The sequence below is a fragment of the Mobula hypostoma genome, chromosome 14 (assembly GCF_963921235.1).
Source record: "Mobula hypostoma chromosome 14, sMobHyp1.1, whole genome shotgun sequence".
Lineage (NCBI taxonomy): Eukaryota > Metazoa > Chordata > Chondrichthyes > Myliobatiformes > Myliobatidae > Mobula > Mobula hypostoma.
This window is the reverse complement of record NC_086110.1, coordinates 65,012,973-65,029,035: the sequence shown is the minus strand read 5'-3', so window position 1 is coordinate 65,029,035 and position 16,063 is coordinate 65,012,973. Positions and strand designations below refer to the sequence as shown.

The 16,063-nt window shown below is 41.8% G+C and overlaps 1 protein-coding gene across 1 annotated transcript in view; it reads left to right on the top strand.

Annotated features, from left to right (window-relative positions):
• The window catches only part of si:dkey-234i14.6 (uncharacterized), a 136,286-nt gene that overhangs the window by 66,897 nt on the left and 53,326 nt on the right, over positions 1-16,063 (top strand). Inside the window, exon 2 of the mRNA XM_063067221.1 lies at positions 7,572-7,748. Coding sequence (XP_062923291.1) covers positions 7,572-7,748 — 177 coding nt within the window. The remainder of the gene's footprint in view (positions 1-7,571; positions 7,749-16,063) is intronic.

Sequence of the window (16,063 nt, the reverse complement as noted above, 5' to 3'; positions counted from 1 at the left end):
AGCACTTTTGAAGCTTATTATCTTTGTAATCTTTAGTCTGGTAGCCACCTTGCTTCTAGTCTCTGAGCTTACTTTCAGTTGACCGTGCCCTCAGCTGCCAAAGTATTACAATCTCCGGAATTCCTTTCTTAAACCACCATCTTATTTTTCCCACACACATTTTTTTATTTATAAATGCTTTTCAATTTGTTCCTGGACCAACTTTAGAACTGTATGTCCCTGTGGTTCTGTTAAACCCAGTTTTGAAGACAATTTCTCCGAATAACTTTGTTTTACCATATTGAAATTACTAAATGAATGTTTTAATGTTAGAGCACTGTCACAAATATGACAAGCAGTTTGGAATCAGAATCAGGTCTGTTATCATGAGAACTGTTGTGTGTTGTCCCAACTTCCTCTTTCAGGTTCAGTCATTGAGCTTTCAAGATGAGGTAGTAAATTGGATTAGACATTGGCTTTGAGAGAGAAGCCAGAGAGTGGTGGTCGATAGTTGCTCCTCTGGCTGGAGACCTGTGACTAGTGATGTGCCGCAGAGACCGGTGCTGGGTCCATTGATCTTTCATCAATGATCTGGATGATAATGTGGTTAATTGGATCAGCAAATTTTCAGATGACACCAAAATTGGGGGTGTAATGGACAATGAGGAATACTAACATAGTTTGTAGCAGAATCTGGACCAGTTGGAAAAATGGGCTGAAAAATAGTAGATGGAATTTAATGCAGACAAGTGCAAGGTGTCGCACTTTGGTAGGACCAACCAGGGTAAGTTTTACACAGTAAATGAACAGTAGGGCACTGAGGAGTGCTGTAGAACAAAGGAATCTGGGAATACAGGTCCATAATTAATTGAAAGTGATGTCACATGTTGATCCCGTAATGTGCTAAAAGAAAGCTTTTGTCACATTAGCCTTCATAATTAAGTACTGAGCACAGGAGATGTTATGTTAAAGTTGTATAAGATATTGATGAGGCCTAATTTGGAGTATTGTGTGCAGTTTTGGTCACCTACTTACGGGAAAGATTTAAATAAGGTTGAAAGAGTACAGAGTAGGTTTACAGGGATATTGCTGGGATTGGAAGACCTGAGTATAATGGAAAGACTGGATAGGTTAGGACTGTATTCCTTAGAAGGCCGAAGATTGAGGGAAGATTTGATAGAGGTATAGAAAATGATGAGGGTTATAAATAGGGTAAATGAAAGCAGGCTTTTTACACTGAGGTTGGTTGGTACTACAACCAGTGGTCATGGGGTTAAGGGTGAAAGGTGAAAAGTTTAAGGAGAACATGAGGGCAAGCTTCTTCGCTCAGAGTGTCGTGAGAGTGTAGGATGAGCTATCAGCACAAGTGGCCTGTTTCTATGACTCCATGACTTTTCCTGAAGTCCACAATCAACTCCTTGGTCTTACTGGCATAGAGTGGAAGATGGTTGTTGCGACACCACTTAATGGATTGTTGCCAATGGAATGTAGTCGTTATTGATAACATCAGCATTGATTGCTCTTGTCTGGAGAGTCAACCATGTGGTCTGGAGTTCCACAGGTGCCATACTGGAACACAGCATTGATTCTTATTTCCTGAAGGATATTAATGTGGCTTTGTGATACATCTGACTTATTCCCATTCCAACATGTCGGTCTATGGCCTCTTCTATTGCCATGATGAGGCCACTCTTAGTTTTCAACTTCTATCCAGGTAGTCTCCAACCTGATGCCATGAACATTCATTTCTCCAACATCCAATAGTATCTTCCCATCCAGTTATTTTCTTTATCCATTCCCCAATTTGCCTCCCCTCTCACCACTTCTCTTCTCCTCACCTGCCTAACTCCTCCCTCTGGTGCCCCACCTTTCTTTTCTCCCATGGTTCATTAACCTGTGCTGTTAGATTCATTCTTCTTCAGCCATTTACCTTTTCCACTTCCCACCTCCCAGCTTCTCCCATATATATACCACCTTCCCTCTCCCCGGTATCATCTATCTACCTGCCAGCTGTTACTACTAACACTTCCATTCCCCTGACCTTCTTATCGCTGCTTTTTCCACCTTTCATTCCAGTGCTGTGAAGAGTCTTGGTGTGAAACATCAACTCTTTATTCTTCTCCATAGATGCTTCCCGCCCAGCTGAGTTTTTCCTGCATTTTGTGTGTGTCGTGACACATCTGGCCATTTTAAGACCTCGTTTTACCAATGCTAGCACTTCTATACGTCACAGAGTTCTCACAAGCAATAATTGACAATGACAAGCTTCAGAAGATAGTCGTAGAGCATTACAGCTTGGATACCAGTCCTTTGGACCGACCAGTCCATTCCAATCAGCCAGCTAGTCCTAACTCCCTGTCTTTGGTACATATCCCTATAAGCCCTGCTCCTCCACACAGTGATTTCTAAAAGTTACTGTTATACCTGCCTCAACCACTTTCTCTGGATGCTTATTCCATAAACTCACCATCTTCTGCATGAAAAAAAGTTACCCTTCAGACCCCTTTTAAATCTGATTGAATGATCAATATTGGCCAGGACTTCTATAGATGCACAGTGGAGATTACGTTGACTGGTTGCATCACGGACTGGTATGGGAACAGCAATGCCCAAGAATGGAAAATCATACCACGAAGTGGTGGATACAGCCCACCCCAACACAGGAAAAGCCTTCCCTACCACTGAGCACATCTACAAAGAGCATAGCCACAAGGAAGTAGCATCCGTCTTCAAGGACCCCCAGCATCTGGGCTATGCTCTCTTCTCACTATTGCAATTGGGGAGGAGGTACAGGAGCCTTACGTTCCACACCACCAGGTTTAGGAGCAGTTCTTACCCTTCAACTATGAGGCCAGTTTCTGAATCAGAGCCGGCAACTTCACTTACCTCCACACTGAACTGATCACCGAGCACAACCAATGGACTCACTTTCAAGGTCTCTACAACTCAAGTTCTCAGTATTACTTAATTATTTTTCCTTGCATATTTTGTCTTTTCTGAATATTGGTTGTTTGTGAGCCTTTGTATGTGGTTTTTCATTGATTTTATTGTATTTCTTTGTTCTGCTCTGAATGCCTGCAAGAAACTGAATTTCAAGGTAGTCTGGTGATATATAACATTGATAATCTGTTGTGTACATACATCTATTGATGCTTCTGGACACATCTTCAATGATGATCCTGGAATCATTGGGTGTTTCGGGTCTTTCAACATCATACACCCTCCTCCAGGTGACCCAGCCGGGGCTGATCAGACCCCAGCTTGTGTCCAGATGGCTAGCTACTTATGACTCCATGGCTCCCCTCTTTTGAGCCACAGCCATCTTGAGGCCCTCTCTGCCGCATCGGTGGTACTGCAGATGGCTCTCCTCTTCCTCTCTCCCTCGATGCCCAAAATGCTGAAGGCTCTAACTAAAGAATGGGCTACGAATCCCTTACAACCAACCTCCACTGGGAGACACCTCGCTCTCCATCCAGCCTGCTGACAGTTGCTGACCAGTCCTGCGTACTTGGAGAGCTTCCTTTCTTTGTAAATCTTTTTATTGAATTAGTACAGAAAAGGTAAACCATATAGGCACTGATACACAGTTGCAATATAACTTTACAAGAGATATTAATACACAAAAAAAAGTTAGTACAAACAGTGCAGTTTAAATATAAAATAACCAGGTAATATAATAGTATACTAATTTTCAAATATGTCAATAAGGGAAAAAAAAACCCAAAAAATCCCACCGTGCAACTAAACTAAAAAGCAAAGCAAAGCAATGGGCTAACTAGGTATCAAGTAGAGTTAAACAACTTAAAACAATCACGTCCTCAAACCCGACCTCCATTAAAAACAGTTAAAAAGCAAGAAGGGAATGTAAATATGACCAGAGAAAGAAAAAAAAGTTATATTAAATGAAAATGTTGAATAAAAGATCTCCAAGTCTGTTCAAATTTAACTGAAGAATCATAAAGATTACTTCTAATTTTCTCCAGATTTAAACATAGTATCGTCTGGGAAAACTCAAAAAAATGTAGTTGGAGCATTAATCTCCTTCCAATGTTGTAAAATACATCTTTTCGCCATTAAAGTAAGAAATGCAATCAATCTACGGGCTGAAGGGGAAAGATTACTGGAAATTTTAGGTAATCCAAAGATAGCAGTAATAGGATGGGGAGAAATATCTATATTCAATACCTTTGAAATAATATTAAAAACATCCTTCCAAAAAGTGTCCAGAGTAGGACAGGCCCAAAACATGTGAGTTAAGGAAGCTATCTCTCCATGACATCTGTCACACAAAGGGTTAATATGAGAATAAAAACGAAATAATTCATCTTTAGACATATGTGCTCTATGGACAACTTTAAATTGAATTAGGGAGTGTTTAGAACAAATAGAGGAAGTATTAACTAGTTGTAAAATATGCGCCAGTCATCCACCGGAATAATAAGACCCAATTCCTTTCCCCAATCTGACCTAATCTTATCAAATGGAGCTTTCCTAAGTTTTATAATAGTATTATAAATAATAGATGTTACACCTTTCTGACATGGATTAAGCTTAATTATAGTATCTAAAATATATATAGGAGGTAGCGTCGGAAAGGAAGAGAGTATAGTACTTAGGAAATTTCTAACTTGGAGATATCTAAAAAAATGTATTCTTGGTAAGTTACATTTGTTAGATAATGTCAAAGGACATAAGGGAACCACCTAAAAATAAATCCAAAAACCGTGAAATACCATTAGTCTTCCAAATTTGAAAGGCACGGTCAGTGGAAGAGGGAGGGAAGAATATGTTACCTAAAATAGGAATCGCAAGCCCAAATTGATTAAGATCGAAAAATTTTCGGAATTGAAACCAAATACGTAAGGTATATTTAACTATCGGGTTACAAACCAGTTTACAGCATTTCAAATCAAAAGGAAAAGAAGAACCTAAAATGGAGTCAAGTGCATAACCTTGAGCAGATTGTAATTCCAATGCTACCCATTTAGGAATGGATAGTGTATCTTGATCAAGTAACCAAAATTTCATGTGTCAAATATTAATTGCCGAATAATAGAATCTAAAGTTAGGTAATGCGAAACCTCCATCTCTCTTAGCTTTCTGTAGATGTATTTTACCCAATCTCGGGTTTTTATTTTGCCAAATAAATGAAGAAATTTTAGAGTCAACTTTATCAAAAACGGATTTGGGAACAAAAATCGATAGTGCCTGAAATACATATAAAAATTTTGGAAGAATAAACATCTTAACAGCATTAATACGACCAATCAAAGTTAAATAAAATGGAGACCATTTAATTGAGAGTTGAGTAATGTGATCGATTAAGGGGAGGAAATTAGCCTTAAATAAATCTTTATGTTTACAAGTAACTTTAATCCCAAGATATGAAAAATGATTATTAACCAATTTAAACGGAAGATTCTGATATAAGGGAACTTGCTTATTAATCGGAAAAAGTTCACTCTTACCGAGATTTAACTTATAACCTGAAAAAAGACTAAATTGTGCTAATAAATCTAAAGCAGCAGGGATAGATTTTTGAGGATTAGAAATATATAAAAGTGAGTCATCAGCATAGAGTGATACTTTATGGGACTTTAAACCCTGAGTTATCCCAATAATATTTGGAGATTCTCGAATGGCAATTGCAAGAGGTTCTAATGCAATATCAAATAATAAGGGACTAAAAGGACAACCTTGTCTGGTGCCTTGAAAAAGTGGGAAAAAAGGTGAGCTTAAAGAGTTAGTACGGACTGAGGCAACAGCTTCCTTTCAAAGGCCTCTTCCAAGCTATCTTCCCATGGGACTGTCTTCTCCAGCAGCACCATTTGCTTAGTAGACTCAGACACTAGGACAATGTCTGGTCGCAGGGTGGTGGCTGCGATATGGTTGGGGAACTTCAGCTGCCCTTCGATGTCCACCAACAGCTGCCAGTCCCTTGCAGAGGTCAGAATACCTCTTTTGGCAGGTATTGGCTGCTCCCCAGCTCTGACAAAGGTAATGGTCTGCTTGGAGGGTCGGGACCGCTTCACCCACTCAACTCCTGCGCTGACGGCATCAGTGATGGTCCTCAGGACCTGATCATGCCTCCATCTGCACCGTCCCTCACCAAGTGCCCTTGCACAGCCGCTGAGGATGTGCTCCAGGGTTCCTCGCTTGGAGCACAGTGGGCACGCAGATGACTCTGCCTTGCCCCATGTGTGCAGGTTTGATGGGCTTGGAAGCACATCGTACACTGCCTGGATGAGGAATTGGATGTAGTGTGGTTGGGCTTTCCAAAGATCAGCCCAGGTCACTTTCCTCTCAACCGCATTCTCCCATCTTGTCCAAGCTCTCTGTTGCTTCATTCCCACCGCCTTGCAGGCTCTCATCTCCTCCACTACTGCTCTCACCTCCTCCTGAACTAGATGACGCCTTTCCTTCCCTCTGGTGTCCATTTGGGGAGTTGGAAAGGATCCTAGCCCAGCTCGGCCTCGTGTGACCACTCCCACCAGCCTCCTGTGACGCAGCCTCGCCTCTGCCTCCTGAACAGCTTCCTCTGCCCTCCACTTCCTGCCAGTGCTCACTTGGATCCCTGCTTTAGCCACCTTCGGGTCACTTGAGTACCTATACTGTAGCACTTCTCTGGCTCTTGTTACCTTGAATTCTTCCTGCAAGGATTTGAAGGGCAGTTGCAGTTTGTTGTGGTGTCCATAGAGTGCGATGCTGCTCAGGCTCTTTGGCAGCCCCAGCCATCTCCTGAGGTGGTTGCTAACCCTCCTCTCTAAGGTTTCGACTGTCGAGATCGGAACTGCATAGATGAGGAGGGGCCACAGGATTCTGGGAAGAATGCCATGCTGATACACCCAGGCTTTAAACTTCCCAGGTAGGCCAGACTTGTCCACAGATTTCAGTCAGCCATCCAACTCGGTGCAGGTTGCCTGAATGGATGTTGTGTCCCTTAAGGAGCTGTCAAAAACTTTGCCTGAGCTCTTGACTGGCTTTTCTGTGATGGTTGGTATAAGTTTACTTTGAAATTTGAGGTGCTCTATGAAGGGGAGTGGGAAGAAATCACTGCCATTTTTTGCATAACACTGTGGGTTTTTTTTTCTGAGATGAGCTCACTTTAACGTTTCCCAAAGTTTTGTACTTTAAACTGCAGTTAACAGATTTTTTGAAAATATTCAGTTTGTTAATTAAAATGCTAGCTACATTTTACAACAGTTCTCAAATTTAGATGCAGTCCCAATGGTCTTTGCGTAATTGTAGCACGGAGCACATAACTGTGCACAACTTCTCTGTATTTCACAAAATTGTGCTCAACTTGTCTGTTCTGTCTTTTATAAGCCAGAGCAGATGCTGATTAATGTTAATATTATATGCTTCTGGTATGGTTGCCAAGGAGATTTGGCTCAATGTCTGACCTCCTGTTTCTGTAGTGAAATCTGATTTTATTTTTACAGCAAGCCCAATCATGTTATTTCCATCCTGGTTAAAATTGTATTGAGTCAGCATATTTTAATCCCACTGATTTATTTTGGACAAGTTGCAACTGTGTGATTAACAGCCATCTCTTTTCCTTTCCACCTTCCCACACCCTATGTTCTCCCTAGTTCACAGAAGAATACTTAAAGAAGATTCCAGCGAGCGAATTTCCTCGGGTGATTATAATTTGCGATGGCTCTTGTGGCGAGTCGAGTTCTGTCCTTGGAATCAGTTCGGACTACATTGTGGAATCGTGCAATGCCTATGGTGCTAACGCAGCCTTGGAAAGAGCGGACCAGCGTCAGGTACCTTGAAGCTTTATAATCTTCCTGTTTGCCCTGAAGGAAATGTAAAGACACCACAGGTTGAAAGTCTGGTCTGGTGACACCCATGGACTAACACATTTTGAATCTGTGGTACAGATCTGTAATTGTCTAATCTAAGTCAAAACTGAGTTTATTATTAAATGTATAAGTTTTTCTTTGGATTGAAGGAGGATGATTAATGACTTGATACAGGTGCGTAAGATAATAAGCCATAGTTAGTGACCAGCCACTGCCCTTTTCCCAGGATGACAATGAATAATATAAGAAGGCATAATTTTAAGATGATTAGCTTCTTCTCTCTTCTTTTCTAATCCAGATAAAGGGTCTCGATTTGAAACCTTAGCTGTTTATTCCTCTCCATAGATGCTATCTGATCTGCTGAGTTCATCCTTGTAAGCAGAACAAATGTCACATCTGCTCCTACACCTCCTCCCTCACTACCATTTAGGCCCCCAAGCAGACCTTCCAGGTGAGGCGAGATCATCAACTGTATCTAGTGCTCCTGGTGTGGCTTCCTGTATATTGATGAGACCCAACATAGATTGGGAGACTCCTTTGCCAAGCACCTACATTCTATCCACTAGAAAAAGCAGGATCTCCCAGTGGTCACCCATTTTAATTCTACTTCCCATTCCCATTCCGACATGTCAGAAGTGGGCTGAGAAGTGGCAGATGGAGTCCAACCCGGAGAAGTGTGAGGTGGTACACTTTGGAAGGACAAACTCCAAGGCAGAGTACAAAGTAAATGGCAGGATACTTGGTAGTGTGGAGGAGCAGCGGGATCTTGGGGTACATGTCCACAGATCCCTGAAAGGTGCCTCACAGGTGGATAGGGTAGTTAAGAAAGCTTATGGGGTGTTAGCTTTCATAAGTCAAGGGATAGAGTTTAAGAGTCGCGATGTAATGATGCAGCTCTATAAAACTCTGGTTAGGCCACACTTGGAGTACTGTGTCCAGTTCTGGTCGCCTCACTATAGGAAGGATGTGGAAGCATTGGAAAGGGTACAGAGGAGATTTACTAGGATGCTGCCTGGTTTAGAGAGTATGCATTATGATCAGAGATTAAGGGAGCTAGGGCTTTACTCTTTGGAGAGAAGGAGGATGAGAGGAGACATGATAGAGGTGTACAAGATACTAAGAGGAATAGATAGAGTGGATAGCCAGCGCCTCTTCCCCAGGGCACCACTGCTCAGTACAAGAGGACATAGCTTTAAGGTAAGGGGTGGGAAGTTCAAGGGGGATATTAGAGGAAGGTTTTTTACTCAGAGAGTGGTTGGTGCATGGAGTGCACTGCCTGAGTCAGTGGTGGAGGCAGATACACTAGTGAAGTTTAAGAGACTACTAGATAGGTATATGGAGGAATTTAAGGTGGGGGTTATATGAGAGGCAGGGTTTGAGGGTCGGCACAACATTGTGGGCTGAAGGACCTGTAATGTGCTGTACTGTTCTATGTTCTATGTTCTATGTCACTCCATGACATCCTCAACTGCCGCTATAAGGTCACTCTCATTTTGAAGGAGCAACACCTTATATTCCGTCTGGGTAGTCCCCAACCTGATGACATAAGCATCGCTTTCTTGAACTTTTGATAATCACCCACCTCCCTCCTTCCTTCACCATTCCCCAATCCCATTTTCCTCTCTCACCTTATCACCATAGTCTATCACCTTCCTCTTATGCTTGTCCCTCTTTCATTTCTTCTGTGGCCTTCTATCCTCTCCTATCAGATTCCCCCTTCTCCAGCCCTTTATCTCTTTCACTAATCAACTACACAACTATTTACTTCACCCCTTCACCTACTGCCCTGTATTTATTCCGCCCCTCTCCCCAACCTTCTTACTCTGACTTCTCATCTTTTTTTCCAGTCCTGATAAAGTGTCTTGGCCCAAAACGTTGACTGTTTGCTCTCTTCCATAGATGCCACCTGATCTGTTGAGTTCCTCCAGCATTTTGTGTGTGCCCCTCCAGCATTTTGTGTGTGTTGCTCTGGATTTCCAGCATCTGCAGTGTTGCTTGTGTTTATTCTTGCCCCATCTAGCCTGTCAAGCCCTTATGAACTTCTGGTTTTTGGCAATATCTTCTCAAAGTAAATTTGAGAGTATACAATCTTCGGCTACTAGGGGCTAAACCTGAATATCTAGTGAATTTTTTGCCGGCTCTTTCTATGGGATGCATATCCTTGGGTTTCCTGCACAGTTTCCAGTGCTATAATGCTAAGTTGTGCTCAATGATTATTCAAGTGTTTAAATATAAATAGGTGTGGTGCGTGGCCAAGTGGTTAAGGCATCAGTTCAGTGATCTGAAGGTCGCTAGTTCGAGCCTCAGCTGAGGCAGCGTGTTGTGTCCTTGAGCAAGGCACTTAACCACACATTGCTCAGCTCGGCACTGGTGCCAAGCTGTATGGGTCCTAGTGCCCTTCCCTTGGACAACATCGGTGGCATGGAGTGGGGAGACTTACAGCATGGGAAACTGCTGGTCTTCCATACAACCTTGCCCAGGCTTCAGTCAACATCAAAAATCGATGGACAGCCTAAGAAGAAGAAGAAATATAAATAGAGTCTTATCCATCTGATTCACCCAGCATTGATCCCTGCAGCACACCACTAGGTATGGGCCTCCATTCAGAAAGGGAACCCTCTACTACCACTCTCTGGCTTCTCCCACAAAGCCAATGTCTAATCCAATTGACTACCTCATCCTGAATGACAAGCGACTGAACCTTCTTGACCAGCTTCCCATGCAGGACCTTGTCAAATGCCTTGTTAAAGTCCATGTAGACAACATCCACTGCCTTGCCCTCATCCACGTTCCTGGTAACTTACTCAAAAACTCAATAAGATTGGTTAGACAAGACCTACCACGTACAAAGTCATGCTGACTATAGTTAATCAGTCCATGTCTATCCAAATACTTATATATATCCAGTCTCTTAAAGCACCTTCCAATTATAGGGGTAACGGCTCAAAATTTTAAAAGTTAATCTAGTATACAGGTAAGAGACAAAACACTGCACTTCTTCAGCAGTGATTATACTTTATCTTGCATTGTTATTTTGTAATATCACAAATGACCTGACTTGGTTCAACCAAGCAGAGTTCACTGCCAAGAAGGCCCAACAATGCCTTTACTTCCTGAGAAAACTAAAGAAATTTGGCCTGTCCCCAAAAACCCTCACTAATTTTTATAGATGCACCATAGAAAGCATTCTTCTAGGATGCATCACAACCTGGTATGGAAGTTGTCCTGTCCAAGACCGAAAGGAGCTGCAGAAGATCGTGAACACAGCGCAGCACATCACACAAACCAATCTTCCGTCTGTGGACTCACTTTACACCGCATGCTGTCAGAGCAGGATAATCACGCTGCCAGAATAATCAAGGACACGACCCACACAGCCAACACACTTTTTGTCCCTCTTCCCTTCAGGAGAAGGCGCAGGAGCTTGAAGACTCGTACGGCCAGATTTGGGAACAGCTTCTTTCCAACTGTGATAAGACTGCTGAACGGATCCTGAACCGGATCTGGGCCGTACCCTCCAAATATCCGGACCTGTCTCTCGGTTTTTTTTGCACTACCTTACTTTCCATTTTTTAAATTTTCTATTTATGATTTATAATTTAGGTTTTTAATATTTACTAATTTTTACAATTTTTAATATTTAATATTTGTAATCCAGGGAGTGGGAAGCACAGTATCAAATATCACTGTGATGATTGTACATTCTAGTACCAATTGTTTGGCGACAATAAAGTATAAAGTTAATTATTGTTTCACCTTGTTCTACCTCAATGTATTATGTAATAATCTGATCTGTATGAACAGTATACGCAAGATTTTCACTCTATCTCACTACATGTGACAATAATAAAACAGTTCCTATTTGAATTTTCTTGGAGGTTAGCACAATTGCTCAGCTGGATGAGTCACTCCCTCAGAGCCCAAAGATTCCAGTTCAATCCAGTCATTGGCTGCTGTCTGTGTGGAATTTGCAAATTCTCTTCATGTCTCTGCAGGTTTCCTCGATGGGCTTTGGCTTCCTCCCACGTCCCAAAGATGGGTGAATTATTCATGATGATCCATGACTGTAAATTGCCCCTAACATGATGCTGGTGGAAATGTGGGGAGAATAGAATAGACAATGGTTGGAATAGACTTGATGTGCTGAAAATAAAATATTAGCTTTATGTGTGACATCTACATCAGAACATGCAGTGAAACAAATCATTTGCTTCAATGACCAATATAGTCTGAGGATGTGCCGGGGACAGCCCACAAGTGTCCCCAGGTCTTGGCAGCAACATAGCATGCCCATAGCTTACTGACCCTAATGCAATGTCTTATGAACTTGGGAGGAACCTGGATCACCCAGAGGAAACCAGTGTGATAATGGGGAAAATGTAGATAGTCGTTTTCAACAACGTTGGGAATTGAACCCCAGTCTTCCAGTTGATGGTGCTGCATAGTGTGACACTAACCACTACATTACTGAGCTGCCCATATATGGGGAGAATGAGTTTGCAGAAGAAACTTGTCAGGGAATTTTATTTGTTTGTTTGTTTATTATTAAGATACTGTGAGGAATAGGCCCTTCCAGCTCTATGAGCCCCATCACCATTCACCACGATTTAAACCTAGCCTAATGATGGAACAATTTACAATAACCAATTAACCTACCAACTGGTACGTCTTCGGACTGTGGGAGGAAACCGGAGCACCCGGAAGAAACCCATGTGATCACAGGAAGAGAACGCAAACTCCAAACAGACAGTGGCGGGAGTAGATCTCAATTCTCTGGTACTGTGAAGTGTTGTGCTAACCACTGCACTACTGTGCCAGAATGCGAATGTGCTCTGTTAGCCAACAGAGAATTGATGGGTTGAATGGCCTCCTTCCTTGAATGGTAAATGTGAATCACAGCCAAGGGATGAAATGAGGCTACCAAATTACTGCAGGGGTGGTCGGTTTAACGTTCTTTCTCATACTTCTTCCTCGTCATGCTGCCGATTTTTGCATCCAAATCCCAAGTTAGCAAAATGATTTATTTAAGCATCTCTTGACCTTTGTATTGCAAAGAGTTTCAATGCCACTTTGAATGTGTTTTGCATTTAGTAATACCGCCATTATGATGTCAAAAAGAGAAATATCTGTTGAAAGGCAACTAACACAAAATGCTGGAGGAACTCAGCAGGTTAAGCAGCATCTATGGAGGAGAATTTTGGGCTGAGACCCTTGATCAGGACTGGAAAGGAAGGGGGAAGAAGCCAGAATAAGAAGGTGGAGGGGAAGGGAAAGAGTACAAGCTGCCAGGTGATAAGTGAGGGGGGAAGTGGGGGAGGAGGATGAAGTAAGAAGCTGGGAGGTGATAGGTGCAGAGGTAAAGGGCTGAAGAAGAAGGAATCTGATAGGACAGGACAATGGACCACAGGCAGCTGAGGAGAAGAAAAGGGGTAAAAGGGGAACCAGCACTGGGAATGGAAAAAGAGAGAAGAGGAAGCGGGCAGAAACTACAGGAAATTAGAGAAACCGATATTCAATATTTCAGTTTTGCATTCAGCTAGATTTCACACAATAAGAACATAAGTCACCAGATAATTTGCAGTGACATTAACCAGGAGATCAGTATTTGTCTATACACCGGGAAGAGCTCCTTTTGTTCAGATGCTCATTGTACCAAAAATGGAATCACGTTTATCACGTCCTGAAATTTAGTGTCTTGTTGCAGCCGTACAGTGTAAGACATAAAAATTGCTATGTTAAAATGATTAGTGTGAAAAAGGAATATTTATGGATTGTTCAGAAACCTGACGGCCAATGGGAAGAAGCTGTTCCTGAATCATTGATTGTGGCTTTTCATGCTTCTGTACCTCCTCCCCGATGGTAGTAACGAGAAGAAGGGCATGTCCCAGATGGAGAGTGAATTCACTGGATACTGTCTTTTGAAGATATATTCAGTGGTGGAGAAGGTTGTACCCAGAATAGGACGGGCTGAATCTACGACCCATTGCAGCCTCATTCAACCCTGCATATTGGAGTCTCCATACCAGTCGGTGATGTAACTATCTTCCGAAGGGAAAGTTTAACACAAGATGTTCTGCAGATGGTGGAAATCCAGAGTAACACACACACAATGCTGGAGGAGCTCAGCAGGTCACACAGCATCTACAGAAATATATAAACAGTTGATGTTTTGAGTCAGAACAAGATGTTTAACCCTTGGTTTAACATCCATTGTGAAATCCGATATCTCCAACTGTACAGGGTTCACTTGTTAACTCTTGAGTCCACTTCTCTGGGGATACAAGCCTGTTCAAAGTCAAAGTGAAATTTATTGTCAAAGTGCATTTTTTTGTTACCATATGTAAACCTTTAGATTCATTTTCTTGCAAGCATTTACAGGAAAATAAAGAAATTCAATAGAATTTATGAAACAACCAAAGTGAAGACAAATTGTGAAAATAAAAAAAAGTACTGAGAACATAACTTGTAAAGAGTACTTGAAAGTGAGTTATTTTGACTGAAGTTATCCATGTCTGGTCAGGAGCTTCAGGGCTTTTCCTGACTTGGATAGTGGGGGTCCTTGATGATTGACTCTGCTTTTTTGTGGCAGCACTCCATGTGAATGTGGTCAGTGGTGGGTGAGGGCTTTGCCTGTGATGAATTGAGCTGTAACCACCACTTTTTCTTGATTTTTCCATTCTTGGGCATTGGTAATTCCACACCAAGCCAATGTACTACCAGTTGGGAAAGCCAATGATCATGAAATACAAGAAGCAAAGGCCAGTCCAATAGGAAAACTATTGACATTCCATTACAAAGCAGACAATTAAAAAAATAACCATTACTCCAGTGAACTTTTCAAGAGGTTTGGAATCAAAATGTAAACTTTAGCATCTATTTCATCCACTCAAGTTCCACTTCTGAAGTAAAATCCTGAGCCTCTGATTTCAAATTGAACATTTATCCCCATGATTACCCTTTTCTGGAGGTTAAGAGGTTTTTGTTAGCGACTAAGTTGCTTGTAACTGGTTTGGTGTCTACTGAAGCTCATCACTAATGAGAAAATGATCCTGTCTTTCCTCCTTTGCCAGATCTCATGACGATCTGGAGAATAATGAGCAAATAAAGATGTGAAGTGCTACTAACATTAATGTCTTGGATTTCTTTCAAGCATAAATAAATACATCTAATCGGTTTATTTGCGATTTTGTTTATCAAAGCAACAAACTGTTTAGGATTTTTCTGACCAGACAATTTTTTAATATAACAATTTGGCTTGCGTGCAGGGCTGGAATTGGTTGGAACTCTACATCTTGGACTTGTGCCTCACTCCCCTGTTCAAATTCATTTTTCCCATGGTAATCAGGCGGATTTGCTGTTAGCTTCCATGAGGGTGGCAGGTCATCTGCCGTTGTAGTGATAAATGCATATCTCAGTGCAATATCTCTCAGTACTTTAATGCAGTCACGCAGTCAACCCCATCTACGTTCCTGCCTAATGCCCTCAAAGTTGGCCCTGCTCTATTTCGGAACGTTAAACTGTGGACCTGTCCTGCCTTTCTCCATTTAAAAACTAATAGCACTGTGGTTCCTGGACCCAAAGTGCTCCCTAACCTCAGTTACTTGGCCCATTTTATTCCCTAAGATGAAATTGAGCTTTCCTCCCTCCCAAGTAGATTCCTTTATATATTGCATGAGAAAATAGTCTTGGACTCACTTTACAAATCCCACCCCATCCAGGCCTTTTGCACTTTGGGCAGCTGAGCCAATACCAGGATGATTGAAATCTCTTACTAGCACTGCCAGATTATTTACAGGCTATGTGCAATCTCTCGACATGTGCTCCTCAAGTCCCCACTGACTATTGGATGGTCTATTATATAGCCATGGTGACCCATATCCTAGTTCGATAATCACTCAAGAATATTAAGCATTGCTTGTTACAAGGAAGCAGATTCATGGATTTGGTAAGTGAGATAGAAGCCACTGCTCCCACTTTGTCACAATGGTTCTCTCAAGTGATGCTATGTCTTAGTTTGGAGAAAATTAGAAGTCGAACCTTTGAACCTATGTTTGATTTTGAGAAAAGGTGGGGTTTATTTGCTCGGTATTATCATTTGAGTTAATTGAAGGACTGTCCACGATCTAATTGTAATTTTTTTTTGGTACTTCCTTTTTTGCTTGTAGTTTGATGTTTATCTTTAGAAGCTTTATTTATGACGCACGGCTCTGGGGTTGAACACCTAATGGGATTTTTCTTTTTTCCCACTTTTCTTGCTTAGTAGGGTTTCTTTTGCA